The sequence below is a fragment of the Temnothorax curvispinosus genome, unplaced genomic scaffold (assembly GCF_003070985.1).
Source record: "Temnothorax curvispinosus isolate PA1 unplaced genomic scaffold, ASM307098v1 QBEX01007518.1, whole genome shotgun sequence".
NCBI lineage: Eukaryota > Metazoa > Arthropoda > Insecta > Hymenoptera > Formicidae > Temnothorax > Temnothorax curvispinosus.
In genome coordinates, this window is record NW_020217298.1 from 57087 (window position 1) to 84456 (window position 27370).

At 35.8% G+C, this 27370-nt stretch overlaps 1 protein-coding gene across 1 annotated transcript in view; it reads right to left on the minus strand.

Annotated features, from left to right (window-relative positions):
* Window positions 1-27370, minus strand: part of LOC112457120 (cadherin EGF LAG seven-pass G-type receptor 1-like) — a 74621-nt gene that overhangs the window by 35803 nt on the left and 11448 nt on the right. Inside the window, exon 4 of the mRNA XM_025020012.1 lies at window positions 1467-1572. Coding sequence (XP_024875780.1) covers window positions 1467-1572 — 106 coding nt within the window. The remainder of the gene's footprint in view (window positions 1-1466; window positions 1573-27370) is intronic.

A 27370-nucleotide genomic window follows, 5' to 3' on the forward strand; every position in this document is an offset into this window, starting at 1 on the left:
ACTAAATTGCAATTATGTTTTTATCACATTTTCGAGCAATTTAAATTGTAGTTTATAAAAGACCTAATAGTTTTTTAAGATTTAATGGTAACATTGTATAAATTTTCTGTATATATTACGCTCTAACATTTCACATGAAAAACGAAACTTGCTTCATTACGTTAGTAAAAACGATAATGAAATCGTAATGATCAAATTTCCAGTAATTTACTCAACAAAGTTAATGTATATTTGATGTATATTTTCCATTATTTCGAATTGAAAATAATTACAAAATTTATAGTATACCTCAATAATACGGATGATTAAACAGCGTAAAAATAGGATGATCAATAATGCCCTTTTTAATCTCATCAGAGTCATTAAAGCAATTTATAGCTAATTCAACGACCGCCGGGTAGTATGACAAAATTAACGATATCATGCGCGATATTAAAATCCGCAATAAAAATAGATGAGAAAAATTTTTGGCACGAATCCTGTCGTCAGTGGCGAAAAGCCCGACGCGGCGACGTCACCGACACGCAATTAAAACTTGGAAATAGGAATGCCACTAATTTCCGCTTTGAGTTTCTAATCGACGCTTCCCAACGTCTTCCTACAACTTTTCTCTCCTCCCGTCCGCGATATAGTCGCTCGAGAGAGAGTCCGGAATGCTTTCTCCCGGTTTGTCGGTAACCGGCATCGCATTTCGCCGGGAGAATTCGAGTGACAATGTTAGGCATCCTCGTGTACGAGAACGCCTGACATTGCTCCTTGGATGTTTCCGGGCGAAACGAAAGAACGGACAAAACTGACAAAAGAGCGAAAAAAGAAGGATTCAGGAATCTGTCGCGTTTCGCGACGAGCTTGCGGATTCTGAAGCTTAATTAAAGGGGATTCAAGTGCAGAACATTAGACGGTGGAAGTCCCGACGAAAGCTTTTCTCGCAACTCTCGCCGATGTGCTGAGCACGAAACGGAATTTCTCTTTCTCTCTATCTCTCTTTATCTCTGTGAAAGCGGAAGAACCGAAAGCAGCCACCGGAATTCACACCTCGACGGATCTGAGTCGATTTTCGCATTATGTTTGTACAGAGAAGGATTCGCGGAGGAAACACAAATATTTCACTAACAGACACGAGAGGTAATTTTTAATGAAAAATGTTGTATCAACGTAGTTCTAACTTTTTTTCTAGTTATATCTGGGTAACCATTACAGTTCAAATCTGTCAGGTATGACATACATGTCAAGCGAATTTTCTTGTTAGATATGATATTTTCAAATAACTTTTTAATAATCATCCAATATTCGTAATGTATGCAAAGAACGTGCATTATTATATTTTATAGTTGTATTTTGCATAAGGTGCAGTAGCCACGGTATTTATAAGTTTTTCATATATATAAACCTAAGATTCTTCAGATTTTATATAATAGACGAGGTAATTGTTTTATAAGATAAAAATAGAAAAACGTAAAAAATACCTGTACTCCTCCAGCTCCTACGATGAACAATAGCTGAACCATGAAAAGGGCTGCCAAAAGATTCATCAGGGTCGTGCCTGCCAGGCTTCTCAAGTCGGAGAAGAGACTAAAACACAAATACAGCCAATTAGTAAAAGATGACTTATTCACTGACTTATTGATAAGTATAAGGTAAAGCTTTATTCAGACAATAAAAGAAAAATAATGTTCCCACAAAGCTTGTCATTAAATATTAACTCTTTCCTAAATATATCAACTTGAATTTTAATTAAGAAATAATTTACCATTTTCGAAAAACGATTAGCGAAAAGATCGTTAAAGAAAAGTATTTACAGCAGAAAATATCGAATTTTTGTGAAATCGAATAAAGGATCGTAAATATTCGAATGCTTGCCCACGAGCACGTTACATTATTCTTGTTAGAATGATAACGTAATACAAAGAATAGACAGAGAGAATGTGATAATATATTACGTCCGCACAATAGCACGTGGGAGAGATATCTCGATATCGCGAAAGTTGAACGTTCAACAATCGTATACGAAAGTTCGCGCAAAGAAATAAGTTTGGTAATCGGCAATGACGTGTCTTGCAAGCGAAGAGGTACCAGTTGCATTCGCCCTCGTGTATCAACCGAAAAGCAGTGCAGTTTAAATTTAAAAGACGATAATTTTGGTAAAATTACAAAAAGTAAAAAATGTGAATCTTCTCTTAGTTTTAAAACGACATACTTTTTTGACTCTACTCAAATCTTTGATTAGTTTCTTAATGAAGAAATTATAGCGTTATTAAACTTCAATAGATTTTTAAAAGTTATAACGATAATATTAATGATTATTACAATAATAATATATTAACAATGTACAAGTAAAATATCGAAAAATGGAAAATCTTATCTAAAAACGACACAAAAGCATCGTCATCATTATTATACGACAGATTTATATTTTCATATCTTTCCCGTCATATTAAGAGAGAGAAATTTTAATTAATAAGGAAATTAAAACGTGTCGCTCTATATTTATTACAATCAGAGTGTAAGCGAGCCGCGACGAGGATCGGAGGTACTCTTAAATTATGGATTTGCCCCGCTTTTCGGTTGCCTACAATTAAGTGTCGCGAACCGTTCGTGCAATCATCCTCGTGAATAATTCGTCCGTTCCGTGAATAATTCATAAATCGTTGCCGAACGGTTTCTAGCGAGAAGGAATCCGCCCGCTGACGGAAACAAAGGCACGATCGCGATAGAGAAAAGTTACAAACGAGAACTATCTCTCTTTCATCTCAAAGATGAACGAAAGCGAAGTATTCCGGTCAAAGAACGGCTACCGCAAAAAAATGTGATTAATAATAAGGCGATGGGGCAAAGGCAAGAATAACGGACTTATATCCGTAGCAAAGATCGAGCTTGAGGTATCACCCTTGAAAAATTACCGTAAAAATTGTCGGTAAAACGCAGTCTCTAAAGAATGACCTGAAACGTAGCGATTTAATATCTAAGAAAAAAAAAGCTATATAGAGAAGAAAGAAAGGAAAAAGAACAGTTCAATAATTCGGAAGCTTTTTAAGGGATATATATTTTTAAGCGGTACGACAATTTTTCATGATAAATAGTGATATTAGAATTACTAGTCAATTTTATTGCAAGTACTTAGCTCAGTATGTAATTGTCAAAGAAGAAAATTTTAAGACTCCATCAAACACAACAACTTTATGAAATATAATAAAATATAAAAGAATATTCTTTTATATTAATTATATATATTTTCTTACAATAAAATGTCACCATCTATTCTTTTTTCTTTATAGAACGTGTGTCTCGCAAACACAGCGCATAAATTCATATTAGTATGACGAGAAATGCATGCATAGACTTCGCGAATTTGTTTGATTTATTCGCCGTTTGCGTGGCATCGATATTCGGTTTATGCAGAGGGGAATATCGGCATCCCCTTTTCTAGGTCGCCAGCTGGAAGCGAGAGGCATAAATCCACATTGTGTACGTACATCACACATGCATGTACTTGATACGTCACCAATGAGAGACTACTAAGCCGTACGTATAGGTACTCTCGCGCGATCCGTTCTTTCTTTATTAAAATTATGTTGCATCGATTCAAAGGAAATATCTCGCGCCAAAAATAATGTAATATATTAAACAAATATATACATAATATCTGAGTAATATCAATTATGCAATATTAATGCAATATTAATTAAAATGAATAAAATCCATGCTTTTAATATCCTCGTTGCAAAACGAATTGAAGACAAAGCTTCAATGACTATTGTACGATTAATAATTATTAGTTTAGTTAATATACGGATTATTCTGATATTATATACTACGCTTTATGTATGTAATTAGAATGCAATTGTAATTACATATAATCGGCGAGTTTAATAAAATATGAACGCAAGCGAGCTTTCCAATCGCGTTTTACACCATTAATACGAGAGTATATTGCAAATATTTCCCAAGGCGGCCTTGACTGAAGCGGCAATGAAAAACGATAATGATCCCTCGACTTTTGCGTCTGTCGACGCTTTTTTGCCAGTAGGTACTCGGCATTGAAAGTTTTATCGTTTTATGAATTATTCACGAAGGTGGACGCGCGGAACGAGAGATCGCGCGTAGAATTTCTACAGGGACAGTCGAAACCCACCTCCGGACCGACTCTCCGGAGATTTTCCTTAAAACCGTCCTTTATTTCTCACCCTTTAACGAGAGCCATTTAACGTCAAATTTGATTATCTCACGGCGGCTTCTTCGTATATAATTATTCGACAAACTTCATTATTATCCGCCCATCTCATCTATCTCAGTCATAACTTTGAGTCCAAATTTGAGAAGAAATTATATCTCAAGGCTAATTGTATCATCAACACAAACTTGAGAGATAATTAAGAGGTTTATCCTGTAGTATTCATTTTAAGTCACCTGTTTTACATGACATATAATATGTATGCGGAAAACAATTTTAATCATTTACATCTGCTTTTAATAATGCGTAAATAATTCGTAAATAAAGGAACATAAAAACTGATGCGAAATGCAGTTACCTATTTTAATAAATAGGTATCCCAATTTATTTTTCGTGCAAAAAGATATTATTTAACAAGTGTTTTTAATCTCATCACGTGTGAAAATTTATAATGCAATTGAAATATAACTCGATATATTCACCTCGCAATAGCCTCGAAAGTTGCGCAATAAACGTCTGAGTTCCAGTCGCTAATGCTGATATCTCGAAGGACGACAGCGCCATTAAGGGCAACGTCGCTGATAAGCAGCGACATTGCGTCGCGATTTATCAAGGCTCCGACAGCCGCGATCGGAACTTGGGAAAGACTCCGCTTTTTTCATCGAACCTAATGACGTGCGAAAGCTCCTAATCTTAATTTTTAATATTTGACCTAAAAACCATCAATTGTATATTGCGAAACGCCATTAATATATAAAAAATGTAATAATATTTTATAGATATATAGACTATCTCGGCTGAATTAAATTTCAAACTTTACACCAGTCAAATTTCCGTTAGAGCAAAGAAACTTTCGCTTAACCGGTATACTTACCACCCATGAGACTAATAACTAGTAACCAAATTTTCGTTTTTATTATTATTTATCTTATTATCACTCTTCCGAATCTAATTTATACTGGGAATGGCAAAGGCACCAAGTCTTCGTCGGAGGCAACTTCGAGAAACTAAGCCGGACTTACAAGTTACCCAACAACTTCGCGCCCAAAATTTCCCGATCCGTTCTTCCCCTGAGAAGAGGGCAAGACCTCTCTTACGTCGTGGATCAACTTGCGCGAAACTTCCCTGCCCCCGTCTGTTTTTCCCGCAATATACTAATTATGTACTTGCCTCGGGCTTGATACATGAACGTTCGTGTTTATCTAACAATAAGACAAACTTGATAAAAGTGCAATAACATACTCAAATATTTGCTCCTTCCCCCCCCCCTCTCTCTCTCTCTCTCTCTCGCCTTTCTCATGATTTGTCGTATTTATGGTTAACTTTAAGGCCAGAAATATTCGCGAAATCCAAAAATATACGGATATTTTCCGCGAACTTTCATCTCGATGACGACTTTATCAAAAAGCGGCCACGCGAAAGCTAACGAGACAGCTATCGAAGCATTATTGGATATCGATGGTAGAAGCCACTGTAATCACATATTCAAGACAGTTTGATCGAATTTTCGATAAAGGATACCAGCAGGCAGAATTCGGGAGATCGTCAATTTGAATTGCTTGGCCTTCGTGAAACTGCCTTTGAACTGAAATGCCAGGTTGTCGATAGAAATCGTCTGCACGTCAAATTTCAATTGACAGAGAAGCCTAGCATTTTCGGGAAGAGGGGAAGAAGAGCGATATAGAATTAAGAAATCATCGAACTTTCAGTCGAAAATTCCAGACAGAGAGACACAGTCCCTTATATCGTACCTTCTTAGAAATGAAATCTATCGTTATTATCTATTACCTATTATTTTTATTATTATATAGCTATACATAACTATGTAACATCTTATGAGAAATAATATTGGTAAGTATTTACCCTTAGCGACGATTAAAACTTTCTGAAGGTTATTCAGGAGAATAACCTCTATAATATACGTGAAGGAGAAAGTCATATCGAGGGTGGGTTCGTAAGGATAAATATTTACCTTTATTAACGTAACTTAATAATGTACTTTTTATCGTCTACAATGTCTATATTATTTTAATATTTCTGTCAGTCTCGCTCCTTCCATTATTTTATTTCTTCGTGAAAGGTTTGCACCCCAATTTCGTGTGATATAAGGCCGATAGTGGAATGTGATGTTGTTTTGACATCTCAGACGGCACTAATGGCGAACAATCGGGGATGCTATAACGTTTTTACCACCGACGGGGATCGTAAAGAGGCAAGTCGTGGGTGAAACTGTCGCGACAACGACGGCGCTCGACTTGACTTCGAATTTCCGAAGACCAACAGAAAAAACCGATCGTCGTACGAGGAAAGTCCTTTAAGATGATGAGATCCTCTTTCGCTCCCTTTTAGATATAAATCGCACCCGAGGGAGACCCGTTACGGTTCCTTCAAGTTTGTCGACATGAAACTTCCAAGCTTGTTAGCCCGAATCCTTTCACCAGCAAAGCCCGTAACAAAAAAAAGCCTACGTATCTGATCTTAAAAACACAGGAATTATGGAAATAATATTTCCACGATTTACACGTTAAGAATTGTAAGCATCTTAATTCGTATCACATGAGTATCATATAAGCATCAAAGCGTTTATAAGCATCCCAGAACAGATCGAGTATAGTTATTATTTAATCCGATACTTATTATAGATTTATTGTCTTTATTGCACGGTCTATTAAATTAATTAAATTGTTCAGTTGTCTTTAAAATCTCAATTTTAATTTTAATAAGTCCAATTCTGATTTTAGTGAGTGATATTTAACTTATAATTCGGTTAATTTTTATCATTCAAAAGTTGCCAAAATCATCTTAAAACTTGGACAGTTTGTGACATTCGGCAGTGTCATTGCGCAGCTGTCGCTCGCTCGTAGATTCCACGGTTCCGTTATTTCGCGTCACTACCGAGACGCGTCGCAAACGAATCGAATTTTACAGAGCGGTTGTTTTTATTACGCGCGCGCGAGACGGATTTGCAATGGAAATCCCGAGGACCCAGTGTTTTAAACGGCGTGACCATCAAAAATCAACTTCTAATTCGACGCATCGAGCACACTTTTCGATCGAAACTCGCGGATGCGTGAAATGCGATGCTTTTTCTACGAGAAAAACCGTTGGCACATGAATAATAAAGCAATTTTGCCGAGAAAAGTATTAGAAACAATAGTGATAATTATGTATTTTTATTGAAAAATTTATGAAATCTAATTTAAATCCAATCCAATTTCCTAAAAAAAAAAATCACAGATTCTAGTTTAAAAATCTGTAAAGATAGTAGCATTATATTCATACAATTTTCGTCGAATAAGCATGACAAGCTTTAAAACGTTTGAAAACATGATTTTTCCTCTCTACGAGATGAATTCGATAATAATACTATGAAAAACTCGTTGCAATAATGTAAGGAATGATTTATATAAAAATAGAGAAGATAACTTCCACAACGGTAAGAAAACAAAATAAAGTTTTAAATTGTAGCGAGTTAAATCCTTTTCATCAAAGTGTTAACCACTATTCAATTTAAATTATAACTTAAACTTTCCGGCTCTCTCATAAAGAGAATAAAATCCGGCTGCGCCGCTGAATGTTGCATTATTTTTCCAACGGGAAATGCTTGACTACACCACCGGGTGGAAAAGAACGTAGCGCAATCGTTGCTACGTTTAAACTTTATTTTCCCGTTGGGTCATTGAAAATTTACGACCGCAGAAAGTTACTCGAAAACGCACGCGCAAATGGTGTGATTTCAGATCTCATAGATTTCGCAAATAGGAACGCATTGCGAGGTTCTCACTTATCTAACGAAGTCCAGGGTACTTTAACGATTACCGATGGAAACCATTTCCTCTATGGGGAATTAATTTGAAATGGTAAGTTGAAATTTCGCCGTCTCATAACATTGAATTTCTTTAAACTAGAAACGCTCGAAATATTTATACCGCGATTTCTTGTTAGCCAACTTTTAATTATGCAAATATATTAAAATTTTGTGCAACAACATGTGAAAAAGATAACAATTTTATTCTTAATTTGACATACAAGAACCTGAAAAATAATTTTCTTTTTACATAATGTATTTAAATTAGAAAAATATTCTTAATTTGTCGTATGTTAATTTTTAACTCATTTTTACGTGCTATTTTTCGAACTAAAAAAAAATAACTATCTAGAAGCATAACAATTGATATAACTAACAGCAAAAAACAAAAGAATAAAAATAGAAATAATGATCTTGCTTAAAAGGGGAATTAATAAAAGAATAAATCATCTCGCGACACATTTTGGACTATTGATAATTGGTTAGACTATTTCGCGACTTCCCGGCCATGAAAATCGCAGTGGATGCTTTCGAGATTCCTACGCGTAGTCACCGCGCGTTATTTCGCGGTACGCTTGTCGAGTTAAGAAGTATAAATTGCGCCCAGCACAGGCTTCTCGCCGTTTCCAGTCCGTAAAACATGAGGGAAGCAAGAGCTGCGGAGAGCTTTTGAAATTCAACCCGTCGCGTCGCGTCATCCCCCATCTCTTTCGTTCGCGTATCACGTTGTCGCTTTATAACCAGCTGACTTTTCATACTTGCCATGAAATCGTATCTCTCTCGTTCTTTCTTCTTGGCTGTTTTACTAGACTCGCACGTATCAATCATCTGAATTTCTAAAGCCAAAACTTGATCTCGTCAACGGGACGATCGCTAACTTCGCAATCTTCGCATAAAGCGCTTTATGATTTAACGGAACTTTAATCTGCCTGTAATTACCAAGTTATTTAAGTCGGATGTTACCAGCCTCGTGGCAGAAATGATGTCCAATTAAAGAAATTGCGCATCAAGGAAAATATCTGAACATTGTGTTAGCGCCCGTGCTGAGACGTTCAGTAGATCCGGGCAGAAGAAGCGGACACTATAATTTGAAGTCAAGCCGTTGAGCTGTACAGACGTGTTGCGCAAGCCGTGTTGTATTTCTCTATTAATGAAGCGATCTTTACCGTAAAGCCTGTGTGGGCGTTTATTTCGCGAGTGCGCGGATGCAGCACTGAGTTTTTGACTGCTAACTACACGCGAGAGAACCTTGAATGTATAACAATAGGTATATTGTAATATTTTTTCAGATAAAAAATTTCCACCTATAAAAAAATGTTAAATTAATATTAATATTATTGTCAGAAATAATTAAGTAATGAAATAATTCATCTAATTCCCGTTTCTCTCGAAGCTTTATTTCGTCTTCTTATCGGGAGATTGGATTCAAAAGGATATCCAATATATCCAGAAGCTTGTGTAAAGAACGTAACGCTGCGCTCGAACGAGCTACATACGTACGAGTCGTGATCCGAAAGATAAATATTTTATTTTCGTAGAAGCATACGCTCGCCCATTTTATGACGGCGTGCGTAACGTTTACCGTGACGCTCGTAACGAAGGAAAACTCTCGCGTAGATCAACGTGTATTCGTTTAGTTTACATATTGGGATTACTTTTCGATGAAATCATGTACATACTAGCGCAAATATTATAATTGCAAAATTTCTTAAAAGTTACACGTTATTAAAACACAAAGTGAAAGAAAATAATATAAATAAATGCGCGATAATACAACGCTTCGTTAAAACAAATCTCATTAAGTTAAAAAAGTTTTTGCTTTCTTTTGTGTGAAATTAATTTCGTTGAAAATAAATCTTTTCAAAGTAAAGTAAATCCTTTAAATTAAAAATTTACTCGAGTTTTATTTCGTAAAACAATGTTATGCAGTCTACCATTTCTCAAATTTTTTTTCACGTAACTATTTTATATGTCGACATATATCGCAGTTGTTAACAATTCCTATCATTATCACATTGACACTATGCCTCCAGATATCAAGATTCGAATGAAAATCTCGGCCAGGAAAACTCCGATAATAACCGAGTCGATAAAGATCTCCTCCACATCGTGGAAGATGCTATAGCAATTCTGAGACAGCGATCGAGGTGACGCTGCAATAAAGATGAAATCTCGAGATTTCATTTTCGTGAATCGTGTCCCAAGATTTCTTCGGCGATGATTATATCCAAGCGTCTCGAGATTATCGCATTGTCCGTCGCGTGGACGTCGACGTCGAAAAACGTGATGAGATAGTCGGAGGATTCGAGAAACTAAGTTCCTGTCCGTCAAGTGTCGTATGCTATATACCGAGATCTAAATTTATCCGGATGGTAGCGGCACAAAAAATTACAGTTGTGATCTTGAATATATGTTAGTTATACTACGTTCTTTTATATTATTAGAAATTGATTATTAAACTGAAAAATTTTTTATAGTATGATAGCACCTAATTCTCTTAAAAAATTGTATCTGCGACTGATCAATATTACGCTCCATAATTAAATATTAAAGATTTTTATTTTGTAATAATTAGATCATATTAATCATTTATTACCTACAATTTTTAATATCTGTTTTAATAACAGAAATATAATTTTATTTTAAATATAATATAATTTATTATAAAAGCGAAAATAGGAAACTGCTTTGATATGTAAAAAATTGTCGCAATTCCATACAAAGTCAAACACGAAAAGAAATATGATTTTAAAGAGCAAAACGGAAGTACGTGAATGTAAATGCAAAAATTGTTATAAAAACGTTACAATGATATCAGTTACGGTGCGGTATGTTGTAATTAGAAGCCAGCTAACAATAAGCGTTGAAATGTAAATTCAGCCGGAATAAAGTTGCAGCTATGCAACGAACAATGCGTGTGTTACAATATAATGCGAGAGACGCAGTTAGAAAGAATCGCGGTTTTTGTCTTCGCTGTCATGTTTTCTCTTTCTTTATTTTTCAAGTCCATTTTCAATGTTGCGATTAATGAGCGAGGAAGAAACAAAAAGGCGAGCCTGGCGAAATAAATCTACGAAGCTACAAGTGGTTTCGCGGTAACAATCGAATGAATGCTATTTCGTGACGTGAGAAGGGGAGAATGTCGACAATTCGAAACTTTGTTTCGTGCAATTTGCCGTGCAATTGCATAAATGCAATTTAACGATGTGTATTCCAATTATCTTAACTATTATTTCACATTAAAATAATTCAACCTAAAATAATTCAAAATAATTCAACCGTCATATTTGACAACCTTTAAACTTAAATTTTAATTTAACATTTAGCTTTTTTGAATTTAAAATCGAGCTTTCCTAATTAAAATAACAATTGCGAATTCAGTAGAAAAGAGAAAAAATCCAAATTTAAAATCGATACTTCCGCTCTTAAGGAAGAAATATACCTACATACAATATTCATAGTACTATAATAAACACAGGATTATACTCATTATTATGAAAATTATGTTACAAAGCAAATATTTTATTCTCGCAAGAATAGGAGCAAAGTTAAATAGCGTAAATTAACTCGCCGAGGGAAAATGCCGCGACGTTGAATCCTCGTGGCTCTCGAATTCTGACGTGAAATTTTCCTCACGACGATAATCGCGGCCGAACTTCTGATAATTTAATTCAATTATTATCACGACGCTCACCCCCGATGGGGTACACCACGCGGAATCTCGGGACTACCTCCGCTAATGGACAGAAGCATTTCACGGTTTAACGTCGGCTTCCATTAAATCCGTAATATAATTCCCATGTGCCCCGCGTTATCGCTCTCCGCTCTCCGCTATTGCCCCGCTACACGCTTCCTTGTGTGTGTGTGTGTGTGTGTATGTTTTGTGTATTTGTGTGCTTAAAACTGCAGAATCTTCTCCGTTTACTCAGAAACGTGAGACGAAGAAATGAGCGTTTTTAATGCGCTCGTTATTTGCGCCAAGGCGTGAAACTTCTCTTCTTTTAGTTTTAATGCTATATACAAAAAAATTAATAGAGAAAGACTGAGGGAATTGATCTTAAATATCTCTAGAGATTGCTCTTTTTATTAATGTTTTCAAGAAATTTATACAATCTACCGTGGAACTCTCTTTCTGAGTAGTTTTGTTCACGCTTTAAAAGATTTCAGTAGAAGAAGCCAACGCTTTATCAGACATCTCTGCCACAAAGAACGTAATTGAGGTTATCGAGGTCAGATATATTTATTTTCCACGAAAATTATTTGAAAGTAAAACTTTTACGTTAGATATACTACCGTAACAAACATACAAACATTCATCAAGTGAGCAACTTTTCAGAAAGCTCATAAGAACTACCTCGAGTCCGCATTATTTACATAAAGTAACACCATTACTCGGAGTTGTCGCGTTAAAAAACTAAGCTACGAACTTCGCGCTGTTTACGTGCTGGAATTCGGGAGCAGCACTCAAGTTTATTTCGCTTCGTCGCCACCTCGGCGAAAAATCCCTTTAAGATCTTCGCTACGTTGCAAAAGAACTTGGGTCAACGTGAGTTTAAAAGAAGCCCAGCGGCGAACTTTCGCATCGTTTGTCCTTTCTCAAGTGCTGAAATTCCAGGACGCGATCCTGGACCACTAGGGCGATCTTTATCACTGTCATTGCAAAATCCCAGCGAGCTTAAAGAATCCCAAGAGTATTGCGAAGTCAGATCTTTGATGAATGTGCGTGTATTCGAAGTTATATATCTTATCGATCGTCTATAGCTCTTTACTTTATTGTGATTAAATGTGTGTCACATAACTATTACGTGCTATTATGACAGTATCAATTAGAATCCGATAAAATATATGGAATTATAATGTTGTATTCGTATAGTTAAATATTAAAAAATAATTTTTTTATTCCAGTCATTGTTAACAGATTTTTTATGTTATTCTATGAAATAGAAATATATGGAAAGAAAATACAGGGCTGATATCAAATTTAATACCACCGCAATATAATCCAGAATTAATAACGCGGTATACAGATAAAAATCCCCAATAAGCTCACCTATCAAATATTTACCTTACCTGACGTGCGACGCATTTACAATGTCAAATATTTATTTTCGCCACAAAGAGGGCTTATCATATTTGGTCAAATGGTTCTGCGTTAATTACAGTATCGACTCCCGCCATATACGCAAAAATCATCACGAAATTTCATTTTTCGTCCGCACGAATCAGTATTATAACTTTTTAATTATATCACTACATTAACTTTTCAATTCTATTGCCTTTGAAAAGAAGTTTACAACCTTGCGATCTTTGAAAAAACATAATAAAAAAAATGAAAAGCACTGAATACAGCTAGTATTCAATGCAATCGCCAGTAAAATTGAAAAGTGCCACTCCAGTCTGTCGAATCTCGAATATCGCGGTTAGTCCATAAGGCGGAAGTCCGCGATGGATTGGCAGATCTGGTGATTAATTAGGTCAGGAGCCAGTCGGCTTAACAATTCTGCCCGGATGCTGGCAGATATCGAGTGCGCTGCAGAGAGAGCGAAGGGGGAAGAGAAGGAGAGAGAGAGAGATAGATGCCGTTAAAATCTTAGCCAGAAGTTGGAATCGATCGAAGACAGGCGTTTTCAATCGCGAGAATGCCGCGATATATATCGTGTCCTCCCTGGGCGGTCAAACAAGCTTTAAAACTTGGAATCGGCTAAATGGCATCGATATCTAATCTCCGGGACCTCCGGGAGATTCATGAGGCAGAGCGATTGTGGCGTAAATAATATGATAAGCCATTGATCTTCACGTATAAACTATTGTATATTGCAGAAGAAAGACGATTGTATGGTCTGACGATTCCGACAAATATAATAATAGATATATATAGTTTGAGAAAAAAAAAATATTTATATAAAGTATGTAATAATTAAAATATTATTATATAATGCCTAAAAAGTGCTAATTGCATTTTATATCAATCTTAACAGTAATTAATCGATTTACATTAGTTTGATGGCAAATATAAATATCAATGATGGAGGATGAGATTCGACTCTTACGTAACAATTTTTTCCCGGAGCGTAGCGGACAAAAATTATGTTCGCACATACGAACTTCCTTCTTTTACGATACAGCAACTTCGTCGCATATGTGGCTATGAAATAAGGCAAATCGATTCACGAGCCGGGAAACTTACGTTTTGCATAAAAGCTCGAGCGCCCCGAGGCGACGACAACTTTCTTCCTCAACGTTCGTCTTCATTAAAGTTCGAACTCGTTTTGAAAGGCGAAACTCGTAAGAAAATTACCTAGGAAGCGGGAAGCATACTCGTCGGAAAGTGGACTGATCGCGAGCGCTGCGGGCGATTCACCATGAGCCAACTAAGAAACCGCCTTTCGCGGAAATGCATCGTGCAAGATACATTAACCGACTGATAACATTTCGTGACGTGAAGTTAGATCGTATCAAGAGAGAAATAATTTAGCGCCACGGTGAATCACTCTTGTAATGCACTTAACATCCAAGGAGGTATAATTCGCTTATCTCCAGTTGTAGTTTCTGGAAATTATCGACAATTAGTCTTTTTTCTCCGTTTTATATTCACACTTTATATTTAAGAGATGCCAAAGCAAAACAGTATATTTTCCAAAATTTATGTTACAGCTAAAATCTCTCACGCGCACAGGGGTACACTCTAATCGTATAAGGACCATAAAAATTATTTTTATTTATTTCTGCGATAATAACCTGAATTCTTATAAAATTCGGAAGACTAAAAAAATAAAACTAAAGTGTATAAGCAAAATAAATAAAATGAAGATGTCTGAATTTCGCTTTTGCACTTTCAATTTATGAATATTTTAGAATTTTTAGACCATATCTCTTTGATATATAATAAATCTTTCTCCACGGAAACATTAACAACAGTATCGCGATTTAATAACCAAGGTTTGTGGCATAAACGCAATTAAAATGCAATCCTGGCTCTTGCCAAGACTTCTGAAAATCGTTTCGACCTCGCTCGCAAAGACAAAGAAGAAAGGCAGGTGGGGAAAAACAGTGCGTCCTTGACCTTTCATCGATCCAAACGTACATAGATGATAACGAGATAAGCGGGCCCCGTACACACACATTCCATTCCTTCCTTCCTTCCTTCCGTGGCACGCGAGAATACGCGAAAGGATTTTATCGATCCTCATCGCGCTCGTCGGAGCTCGCTCGTCCGACTTCGCGTTTGTAATGCAGCATGAATTCTAATGGCGTGCCGCAAGTTGGTGGTATTGCACTATGAATAATTATCGCCCGAGCGCGAGACAATTAATCCGTCAGAACGAGCACGCCGATTCGCGATGACGGCGATAACAATCGATCGTATGAAACCGACCGTAACACAACGCCACAAAACGTTAAACGCTCCATTTACATACAACACTTCGGTACAGAATTTATATTTTTATTTTACATATGAGAATTTTATTGGCCAATCGTGAATACGTTGACGTATTATGACTTCTTAAACGTGCTCTCCGTATATTAATGGAAACTACGACCAGCACACAATAGTGCTGTTCGAAGAATAAACGCGATGATTAAATGCCAAACAATGAAGTGTAATAAAAAATGTTAAAGAACGTTCAAATTAGTTTCCTGAGAATTGCGGTATAAAATGTTCAAACCAATAGCGTATCGCAAATAGACGTTGCAAATACTTCATATATAGAATTATAAGCTATGTCGCAATGCGATAGCGGACGCAATAAAAACCGCAAAAAATCCCATTATGAGAGTCGCTTTAATCTCCTTCGGATATCGCTCCCCGGTGCATTTCAATTAATTAAAGTCAGCTCTATCACGCCCCTCCTTTGTTTGCGCGAAGACGATATGACGATGTATATATCGGCACAAAATGCTTACTGACATTTTCCCTTCCCAATTCTTTGCCTTATGAGAAAATAAACTAATAAAGAAATTAAAACCATTTCTTAACGAGAGATGATTTGTCTTTAATTACTATAGGAACAGTCTTGTGACAAATTAAAGTATCCTTTTCTATTTAAATTATCCAAGATTCTCTCATCGTTTCGTAAAACTCAGATCGTGATGGAAGCATAATAACGCGGTTAAAATTAACGATCATTTCGCGTTTTGTCTCGTGGAGCAAAGTTCACGCCGAAATTTTCGGCGGAAATTGGGCGGCTTTCATGACGAATCACATAAAATTCATTTGCAAATGTGTTGCGGAGTTTCAACAATTCTGCAGTTGTTATCGGCGCGAGTAATAATTTACACCGCGGTAAGTGCACCCGCGATAACTCTCATAGTAAATCATCGCCTGGCCCGTGTTAGAATTAGCGGCATTCTGTACTTTCGCGCACGGCTTTCAGCTTCGAAACTAAGTTCCTCTATAATTAAGCGGGGAAATGATGTCGCGCGTGACGCACAGTAACAATGCAATTATGATAACTTTTGTCTGTTCGCGAGCGATTTTACGCGTGTCGCTTAATTCGCTCACCGCCAAAGCTTCAAACGCGACGAATGATAAATCCCGCGGTAATAAAGTAATAAGCTCGCGAGAACGAATTACTGCGCTAATCATACTGTGTACGTGTTATGAATTTAATTCCATTTGCGAGAAAATCTCATTTAAAAAGTAAAATTGTTATATATTATATTGGTTTCATATAACATTTATATATTATATTATATTGTATTCTTTGATGTTCCTTATATTTTTAGTACGTTAAAACGCTTAAATCAAATAAACAGAATATCAAAATTTTTCAGAAATTGCATTTTTTTATTATTACGATGACCGGAGAAGTGTGCTGCAGAACGTATGCCGAAGAACGTGTGCTTTTTAGATTTTTAGCCGGGGCAAGTTCAGCCCTATGCGATACGTTGCATATATGATATAACACGGCACGTTTCGCCAGTCTGGTTCGCAGTGTGCAACCAATTTCCGTGGCGAAATTCCAAAGTCCGTTCACCATGCATATATAAGCATACGTATCGACAAGCTTGCAGAAGAAAACCGTTACCAAGACCTTCTTTCGGAACCCTTCGTCGCTTAGTTAGTCCATGATATTATTATTCGGAACATTCTTGCTCATAAATTTACGTATGATGACCGCGAGATAATCTAGCCAATTTTTTTCAATTCCTAATGGATCGTCTTCGATAATTGAAATAGATCTTTCGGTCGATTATCTTAATTGGAGGTAGTTACATCGACAGCCTTGGTTAATTAATTTCTGCAATATCATCATCGGCATCTTCCCTTAGCTTGGGTCATACTGCTAATTGCATAGCGTTAATACAAAGCAGTAATACAAAGGACAATAATTTCAATTTGATGTCAAGCTATTTGTGCATAATGAAAATCTTGAGTTTTAGTAATTATAAATTTTAGATAAACATTTAAATATTGTTAATTAGAATAAAGATTTTTCAAAAGTTTTGAATATTAAAGTTTGAAATATATACTTAGTTAAGAAATTAATTTCAAGATTAAATACAGAATATAATTCTTAAATTATAAATTATAACTTAAACTTATTGTTAGAGTATAATCTTTTGTTACTTTATTCTAAAAATGTAATTTTTATTATTATTTTAAGTTAACTATTGGAGTAAAAAAATAAATTTTAAATTAAATAAAAAATCCTTTTTTATCCGCTTCAATATCTCGGTAAATAGCTTTTTTATTGAATATTAAGAAGGAAGACACAGCTCATTAAACCATTATTGGCTCATAAATAGCAAAGTAGCCGTTTATCTCACATTTTAATTAGCAGCGAAACATATTAAAAAATATGTAGATAAACTAAACTCGAAGGCAAATACAAAATAATAGTTTAATAAGTCGCGACATAATTTATGTTGCTCGTAATTTTTCTTCATAAACAAAGCGCATCGCACGTTACATCTTCGGAGAACATTAAACAACCTTTCAGAACTTCGCGCGCATCGCGTCTTTGATTTCCTGAAAGAAACGAGATTCGATCCAATCGATCGATCACTTTTCAATGGAGCTCTACGACGGAGACGTCTTTGGAGTCACAAAGTGTCTCGCAATTGAATTAACTGGATGGAAACGTCTAGGATATGTACTATGTGTGTGTGTTTGTGTGTGTATTCACGATATATATATATTCTTCTCTCTCCTTCTCGCGATTAATATTCCGATTTAGCAAGCTATTCCGAGTAGGTACTTACCAATGCAATTTTGACAGCAATTTTGACTAATAGCGAATTCGGTTGGACGCACCAGTGCGCACTCAGTGCACATTAGAACTGTTGTACACTGATTTAATCTCTAATATTTAAAGTAAAATGCAAATATTTCGACTAATAAAATGCCTAATACATATTTTACCAAATAGTACAATATAAAGAATATTGAGGATTTCGTGACTTAATCCATTTATATTAAACATACACTTTGTGATTTGTGTACGACGGCGTTAATGTGAACTGACAATGAATTCGCATTGGTGCGTCCAACCGAATTTGCTATAAGTCAATCTGATATTGTTCGAAATATCGACACATAATTTTGCATTATATAAAATTATAAAGAGACAGATAGGGATCATAACAAGAATTATAATAAGTGACAGTCATTATTTTTGATTTGATCGCCAAATTCTGTAAGACGAAAACATTTAAATAATGTTTCGCTCGTGATAAGAATAATATTATCACAAACATATAAAACGCTCTCGCGTAACGATTTACTTAGTGCGCACGTGAGAGAAACTAAATTCATCATAAAGTATCATAAGAACTTTGTCATTATGGCAGGAAAGATGAAACGGCAAATGTAATTAATTCAACAAAGCAAAAGTTTAACAACTTTTAATTCTCCCGGCGAGATAAGGTTCAGAGGCAACATTTCCATTTACTTTAATGGTCTCCGTTTGATAAGATCTTGCACTTTAATAGTCTTTAGGCTAAGATTCGATACGCATCTTTCACGACATCTTGATGGAGTCTGCTAGAAGCAACCGACATTAATTTAATTAATTATAGCTTTTCCTAGAAACGTAGCAGAAATAGCTGCGCATAGTGAAGCGATATTATTATCGTGTTAACGTCATGTATGCCACCAATGTATGTACTTCAAGTATGTCTACATAGCTTATATAAAGGCTTTTTTGATCAAATTAACTCCTCGGCATCAACGAACGGCATCGTGTTTCTCGTTCGATGAGTATTTTGATCTCGCAAAAACGTTCTGTCAGTTTCAAAGTCCATACAATAGGGAGTTCTGAACCAGTTGTGCATAAACTTTGTATGCTAACGAAACGTTATCTTCAAATAAAACCACCAACTACATGTACCATTAATTACGATAACTCTATGAATAATCTTGAATAGTTGTACAAATTTTCAATAGAATTTGGATCTAGATGTTATCTCTCTCGTGAGATAGAATTGATAATTAAGTGTTAATTGATAATACTGACTACTGATTTACATTAATTACATGAATAACTTTGAGCTAATTACGTAAACTTAGTAAAGGCTTTAAAACTAGGAAACAGTTTTTTTCTATATAATATCTTGTAATAAAATAGCTAATAAAACATTTGAAGGTAGCATGATATTTTAAATATTAATTTCTAGGAGATTAACCATATTAAACGTTGTTTAAATTTAATCATGCGATAAATTACTGTCAATTTCTGCCCTGTTAATCGATAAATTGCCCTTGTCGAAAGGCACTCTCAGCAAATTAGTGGTTTCTGAACGTTCGTTTCTGACCTTACGCGATTATTAATACTGACATGCATGCGCGAATAATGATTGGCAGCATCAAAGAAGCTAATTTGCATCCGCACCGGCATCCATATAACTCAATATGCAATATGGAGATACAATAAAGCGTATTAAACATCGCGTATACGACGGGAGGTCAGAATTACGCTTCAATGATTGTTCATTGAAAATAAAATAATTTTAATAATGACATAATATCAATAGGTATACAAACTAAAATTTTCAAGCCGCGCGTTCTTTGTAATTAATAGAATCAACATACTTTTAAAAAATTTTCAATTTCTTTATTTGCGTGAGTTATTTTTAAAGCATAAAAATAATCTTTTCATCATTTATAATGGAATCCAAATCGGTCACCTTTAAGCGCGTGCGTAAAATATCATATATCGCATACCGAATTTTACGCAACCAGATCAGAGAGACAATCTATCATCTCCAATATTATTTTTTTTACGATATCATATCTCTGATTTGACGGTGACAGTTCCAAACCGATACTCATCAACTTTTATTAATTCTATGCCATTGAAAGACCACACTTTTTGCCACGTTGATTTTTTTTCACGCAAATATCGTTACGAAATATTTGTGTCCAATTTTTTATATATAATACAGTATATTATAGTATATAGTATATCGTAATCTCTTGCTTATATTATGTCTTTTAATTTGATTTAAAAAATTTTAAAGAAAAGATTTCAAATATACTAAGGGCTGTAATAGAGTTCGGAGAAATGAAAAATGATAAATGGAATGAATTCTCGCGCGCAAATGAGCAGGCGAACGCCGAAATTCGTAACGTGAAATTTAGGACAATCGATATATACGCGCGCGTCGGGAACGAGACATTATTCTGGAGACGTGAGAAAACATAACGGCGATAGGTCACGAGAGATTACGAGGGCGATGTGTGTGGCTTTTGCGAAACTAAACTAGTCCAACTTCGCCGACGGTTCGGGATTTGCCATTTTAAGCGTTTGCTTATGCCCATGTACGCGAGTGCGCGGCGAATTCTCCCAAAGTCTCTCGAAATTGCTCGCCGGCGGGCATAAGCCGCGTTTGATGCGCGGATTAGAAGCGTTTGCGCAAGGCCTCACGTAAGAATAAGAATCAACTCCGGCGCGCAAGAATATGGATTAACGCGAGCGAGCGAGAATGTGCGTGAGAAAAGCTCCAAACTTGTATATTACACGAAGGGGTAAATGCCAAAGGTGTTCAGCCCACAATTTCCCAGCCCTGTATATCGACAGCTTTAACTCGAAAATGTCTTCATAATTCTTGATATAACCGTATGTCTTTTCGAATTCTATATTTGAGAACAGATTATTCTGTGTAAATTATTCTACTATAATTCAACGCAAATCATAGCAGCAGCTCTGTTTCATCTCAAGGTAAACTAACTACGATAAAAGATGCCATAATAAAAGTCCTTTTGATGAATACGGAGGGAAAGAAAAAAATAAATGCATATAGAATATATATAGGTAGATGTCTGGCGTTTATAAAATGCTAGTTTGCCATTTGTGCGATTTAGGAACATTCAGACATCAAAATTTGTTCCTTGTGCATCTATGGCATTTAGTTATTCATACAATTGTCAAAAATTGCTAGTGAACAAGTGAGTATGCAGATGTATGTAGAATATAAATGCTTTGTAATGTAATATTAATGTTTCCCGAGCGACCAGCTTTTTTAAATCAGCAAAATTTTCACATCACCGTAACTCTGAATGCAAAATTTTGATTCATATATATATATATATATATAAATCAAAATTTTCCGATATGAATATATATATATATATTCATATTGGACGTCAATATTTTATTCCCACATTTTAATTACCATCATTTATATCGCTGCAGAATATTTTAAATATGCAAGATGTAACAAGATATACTCAATTCAAAGTATCCTATAAATGAAGATGTGATGCTGAGAAAAAAATATTAAGACTTTAATAAACTCGGCTTCGTATCAATTGCTAATTTAATATTTCGAACTGCTGTGAATGCTGCCATGCAACGAGAAATTCGTCGAGCACACTTCCGCGCTCGAAATATAAGAGAGAAAGTACATTATGTCATAAAAACGAACATTTAAATTCATTGAAAAAAATTGGCTGAAGTTTGTAAGGTATCGGAGCAGAGCGACGGCAACAAAACAGTCCGAGCTAACTTTTCAATCGTGTTCGTTGAGCGCGCTCGCTGCGGTGTTTAATTAAAATTTTTCCGCCCGCCTTTGCAAAATTGATATTTCACCCACGAAAAAATCGACGTGCCACCGCGGAATCTTTCCCCTCTTTCCCCCGATTTTCTTTTTTTTCTTTTTTCCCGCCGCCAATTTCTCTTTTTGCGAAAGTTCAACGCGCGAACAAAAGCGTACGCGGTTGATCTGAAATTTAAATTTCTTCTCTTCGCGGACATACGCGGATCGAAGATTTTAAATCTCCATTATGTACCTAAGCTTTCGAAGACTGGCAGAATTGCCTTTCCTTGCCAGAAAAAAAAGGAAAAATAGGTAGAAGAAGGAGAGAGGGGAGAAGCCGAGATATCGAGTGTGCCGATCAGGAATTTCGAGGGAGAATTTGTGGGGATGTTTCGCATCGTTTTGGCAGAGTCGCGATCGCACGTAACCACGGACAGCATTGTTGTACGTGAGTTGCCTGACCGGGTTTGATAACCGCAATGTTTCAAGAATTATAGCTGCTTATAATATTATTAGAATGATTGAGCGATTTTAGCAACTAAAATATTTTATTGGGTTATACTTCTGTTTTTTGGTAATTAATATTATCATTAGTAATGAAAAATAAGAAAAGTATTATTTAGATGCATCAAATTCATGTCAAACTCATGTGATTGTATGTATACATTCCTCAAACAAAATTTCTAATTATTATCAAAAAATTTTAGTTAAAATTTAAACCTTTTGAGTATAAATTATATTATATTATATTATATCTATTAATTAAATGTATACACCAATTAAAATGTATTATATGTTTCTAAAGGTCTATAAGCACATTATATATTTGTATCATACACGGAAAAAAATGATGTATCAACAGCATCAGTGTTATTGAGATGAAAATTGATGCAACATCGCCAACATCAATGTTAATGAATAAAAAACATCAGATAATTATTTTAATAATTTAAATATTTGGCCCAATAATATCCAATTAAATTAACTATATATTCTTGTGGGACAGCCCGTGACGTCGACGTTTAATTAAAGCAACTTCATTTTTTTCCCGTGTACAGATTTATCTATATGTCAATTAAAAAACGTCGATTATAATTGTCCAACTGCAAATTTTCCTTTTCAAGCCGGGAAAGCCGCTCTTTCAAAAACGTATTTGTAACGCGTCTTTCTTGTGGGTCACCGATCTCACACACATATCGCGCCTCAGAGAGGCTACGACATAGTCTTCGTAAGCCGCTTACTCGGGCAAAAATCTCTGCTTTACTTTAGCCTTTACTCGTCTTCTCCGTCTCGCCAGACAATCACCGCCACGTCTTTTCCCCATGAGCTTTTTAAAGCCATTATACCGCCCCTTCGCTCCCCTCGCGGCTTCGCGAGCGAGCGAGGCGAATTAAGTGCACGGAGAGATTTAGAGTCGAGAGAGGATTAGGTCTTTTCGCGAGAAGAATAAAGGCAAGTAGAGGAAAACGATGGTGCGGCCGACAAGATGATATCGTCGGCTATTATATCTTTAGCGAAGTCAAATTGACTCGATCGAGTCATATTAGAGAAGAACGTTGAATAATTTAACATCTTATACATATGTTAAATGATGTTCATTCTTATTTTATTCTTTCGCTTATGTTCACGAAATGTCCGCGGTCGCATTCAAATGTACAATATTAAGACAAAAAAAGTTTAAAGTTTTCAGAATTAGTGATATATTAAAAGATTATAAGATAAATTAAAAAACGTTGAAAATATGTAAAATAAAAAATATAAATAATTGCAATCGTAACGCAATTATCATAATTTGCTAAGTTTTTTTATTTTATTCTGATTCGCGTAAGTTCTTCCAGAAGAAATCTAATCAAAGAGGGATGGCTCTCTCTCTCTCTCTCTCTCTCTCTGCAAGTATAAACAGTTAAAATGCTTCGTAAATAATTAATCCCCGCGGATTAACCGCTGCGGATGCGGGACTTTACTTCAAGATGCAAACGAGAAAGTGGATAAACATGTTTCTAGCTCGACCAGCTGCACGAGCGTTGATATGAACTACTTCCTCCTCGAAACGAACCTCGGAGACGGCGTGTTATTCATTTATTCATGAAGCGCATAAATGGCCGATCGGAACGTTACAGCCGGTTTAGCCTTTTTCAGTCGCATGGGATTTAGTCGTGCAATAAAGTGACATATGGTCCATACGTCATTACCGTAATTAATTACAGCAAATGGAAATCCTATATTTCGCGTGTTATTATTACTATATTAATATTTAATCAAATCGTGATTGAATAGCTCTAAGAAGAATAAATTTATAACCGTTAATATTTGTCATTAAGAAAAAAACCTCAAAGATACAAGGCTCCCTAAATAACAAAGAGTAACAATACAATGTATATAAAAAGTAACTATAGAACAGAGACACTCGTATCTATTACATCAAATACTTTGATTTCGGGAGTGTTGTAGAAGTCTTAATTTCCTTGAGTTTTGTATTTTAATTTTACTTTGGACACAATATTACTATGTAGGTATATCTTTATTATTAAAATCATTATACGTAATATTCGTCTGTCACTTATTTACATCGTGAACATTAAATGTAATTAATCGGCAACGTGTGTGCCGAATGCATACATATTTGCAGCATATATTGTGCAAAACAGAACGCAATTCGGCCGCGTCATCACAAGCGCGCTCATCAAAATAATTTTCATGCCCCCGTGGCATTTAATTAAATGGCCGATGGGATTGACATGAACGTCGCGTTTAAATAAATGATTATACGGACTTCGAGCATAATGAACCAACACTCGGTACTTGGCAGGGTATGCATTACGGATTGGGATTACAGTGTCCCTCGCGCATTTTAACTTGGCTAATTAGGATAAAGGTAGAGCAATTATTATCAATCAAATTTCAAAATACTGAATTCAGTAAACAATACAAAGATTTAAATAAGAAACAAATAAACGATATAAAGTTTTTGTGCCTTAATTTCAATTTAAAGAATGAGTTTTATTTATTACAGCTCGGGAAGGCGTGTTTGCAAACGTTTTAAGCCCAACTGAGGCTTTTACGAAAGACAAAATAAGAACTCGAATCGTCTGGTAGATTACAAACATAGGAATTCGCGATTTGCGCGATTCGCCAATTCTTGAGTCCGAAATATTCCCGTCGTGAACAGAACCGCAATCGGCGTTTGTGGTTGAACTTTGCCGACAAACCGAATCGGGTCGTCTACATCACCCTGATGAGGATAACGAGAGCCGCCGCCGCCACCGCCTTCCGAAGTTGCGAAACTGCGAGGAGGCGGGCTCGATTAAAGCGCGGCTTCGTCTGACGTTTAACTCACTAGCAATCAGCACTTGAATTAATTCCATCACGCGACAGACAGAAAATTGATTATTCGAAGGGTATCTTTTATTCAGACGTTTGCTTAATTGCCAAGTGGTAAAAACCGAAAAAAGAAACCGCGCTGGAGAAGTATGAAAATTTTATATATAAGTATGCTACATGATAAGAAGTGCAATTTAATAAAAATTAAATGATTCATAAAGGAGATCCAATTTTGGTTAATAAATATTTGGATGTTCTGATAATTTAGCAAGTTTTCTCTTTTTTGACAATATATTTAATACCGAATAAATTGCTTTATTTATAGAAAATATATAACATTTTGATAACAATTCATAGGAAAAATAATTAGAATAGTGTATAATGTACGTAATGTACACATGCAATCAATTCTACGATAACCTGTGTAAACATCTTCCGCTTCATGCGCAGATATCGATTTGATTCGGGGCACAACTAGCTGGACCGATCAATCTCTGCGGATTTAAACGGAGATCGTGATCATAAATCCAAAAAGTTAGGCTAGTCCCGACCATATCGTCGCCGCAATTGCGACTCGCTAAAGTTCCGGAATAACGCAATCGGAGTTCGCGAGTTTAAGCGGTCTCGCCGAAGCGGCTTCGAAGCGATTAACCGACCAGGTGTCGGCGCACCGGAACGACCTGCGGCAATATCATGAAAGCAGTGTAACTTGTATCGTCGCGACAAGACGATTAAGCTGGCCCATTAATCCTTTCGATAAATATCCCGAGTAATGTTTGAGAAACGCTATTAAAGATAAAAAAAAGTAACGAGCGAGGATTTGCATACGCGAAAACGATCAAGTGTTTTAAAAATGTCAAGAAGATTATTTAAAAATCTATTTTGTAAAAAAATATATCACACTTGTACTCTCATTACACGCCTGATAATTATTATCCCGTGGAATTAGTATTCCAAAAAGCGTAAAAAAATCGATACCAGTCTTACGCTATTACACGACGATAACGCGACGGGATGCGAGTCGAGCGGTGCAAGTTGCATAATGTATCTCCGCCATCCGTTCCCCCGACGCGACGCGACGCGGCAAACTACCGTAGATGTACATCCCTAATTACGCGGAGATTAAACTCAAATTACGTAATTTAACAATACGCGGCAACTCGATAACCCGCTATCGGGATGAGGGCGTTAAGGAAGCGCGCTTCGAATTATCCCGGGATACATTCGGGGGAAGAAATTACCCTCTTGGGGCTCCCACGGAAGCGTACCCCCGTATCGTTATACGATATGTTAATTATTTTAACCCAGATATATGGAAGGCCATATATATACATACACATACATATATATATACAAAATATCTTCCGTGTGCCAGTGTTATTGCTCTATCATAGATTGCTCTACAGCATAAACGTAAGTATATGGAGTGAATTTTGCATGATAATAATAATAAGATGAAGAAGAGAAGTAATAAGACGAAGAGATAGAGATAAAGAAGATTGTTAAATTATTTATCGAATTTTGCTGAATAAATTTATTCGAAGCGCTGGAAGTAATATCAGAATCAAGCTATAAAGAGTAGGTTCTAACGGAAAACAAAGAAAGGAGGAAAAAGGAGAATGCTTGAGAAGCTTTATGGTCCAGATAAGCAATTTGCAACAACCTAGTTTTTAATAGTGGAATATCGAGCTATATTATATTCTCTGTAAACAATATTTATAAAATTCAAATATATGCTAAATTTAGCAAAGGTATTTTTACCAAAACAATTTTTTTATGCGTTTTATATTTACGTCATTTCAAATGCATCATCACTTTGTACTATGAAAAATAATATAAAAAACAGGTGGTAAAATAATAAAATGCCAATAATAATGTGAGATTTAGAATCGCGATTTGTCAGACGTATATAACAGTGTTTCAAATTAATCTCCTTTGTATGGCGAATTCTCTCGTGCGAACGAGCTCGTCATCGCCACACGTCGCGCGTATCGGCCGGATATTCCCCTCGCTATTCCGTTAGTCAAGGGACAGTCCATTAACAAAGATGAATTTCGCCGATGCGGGGTGAAATCTATCGGGTGTAACGA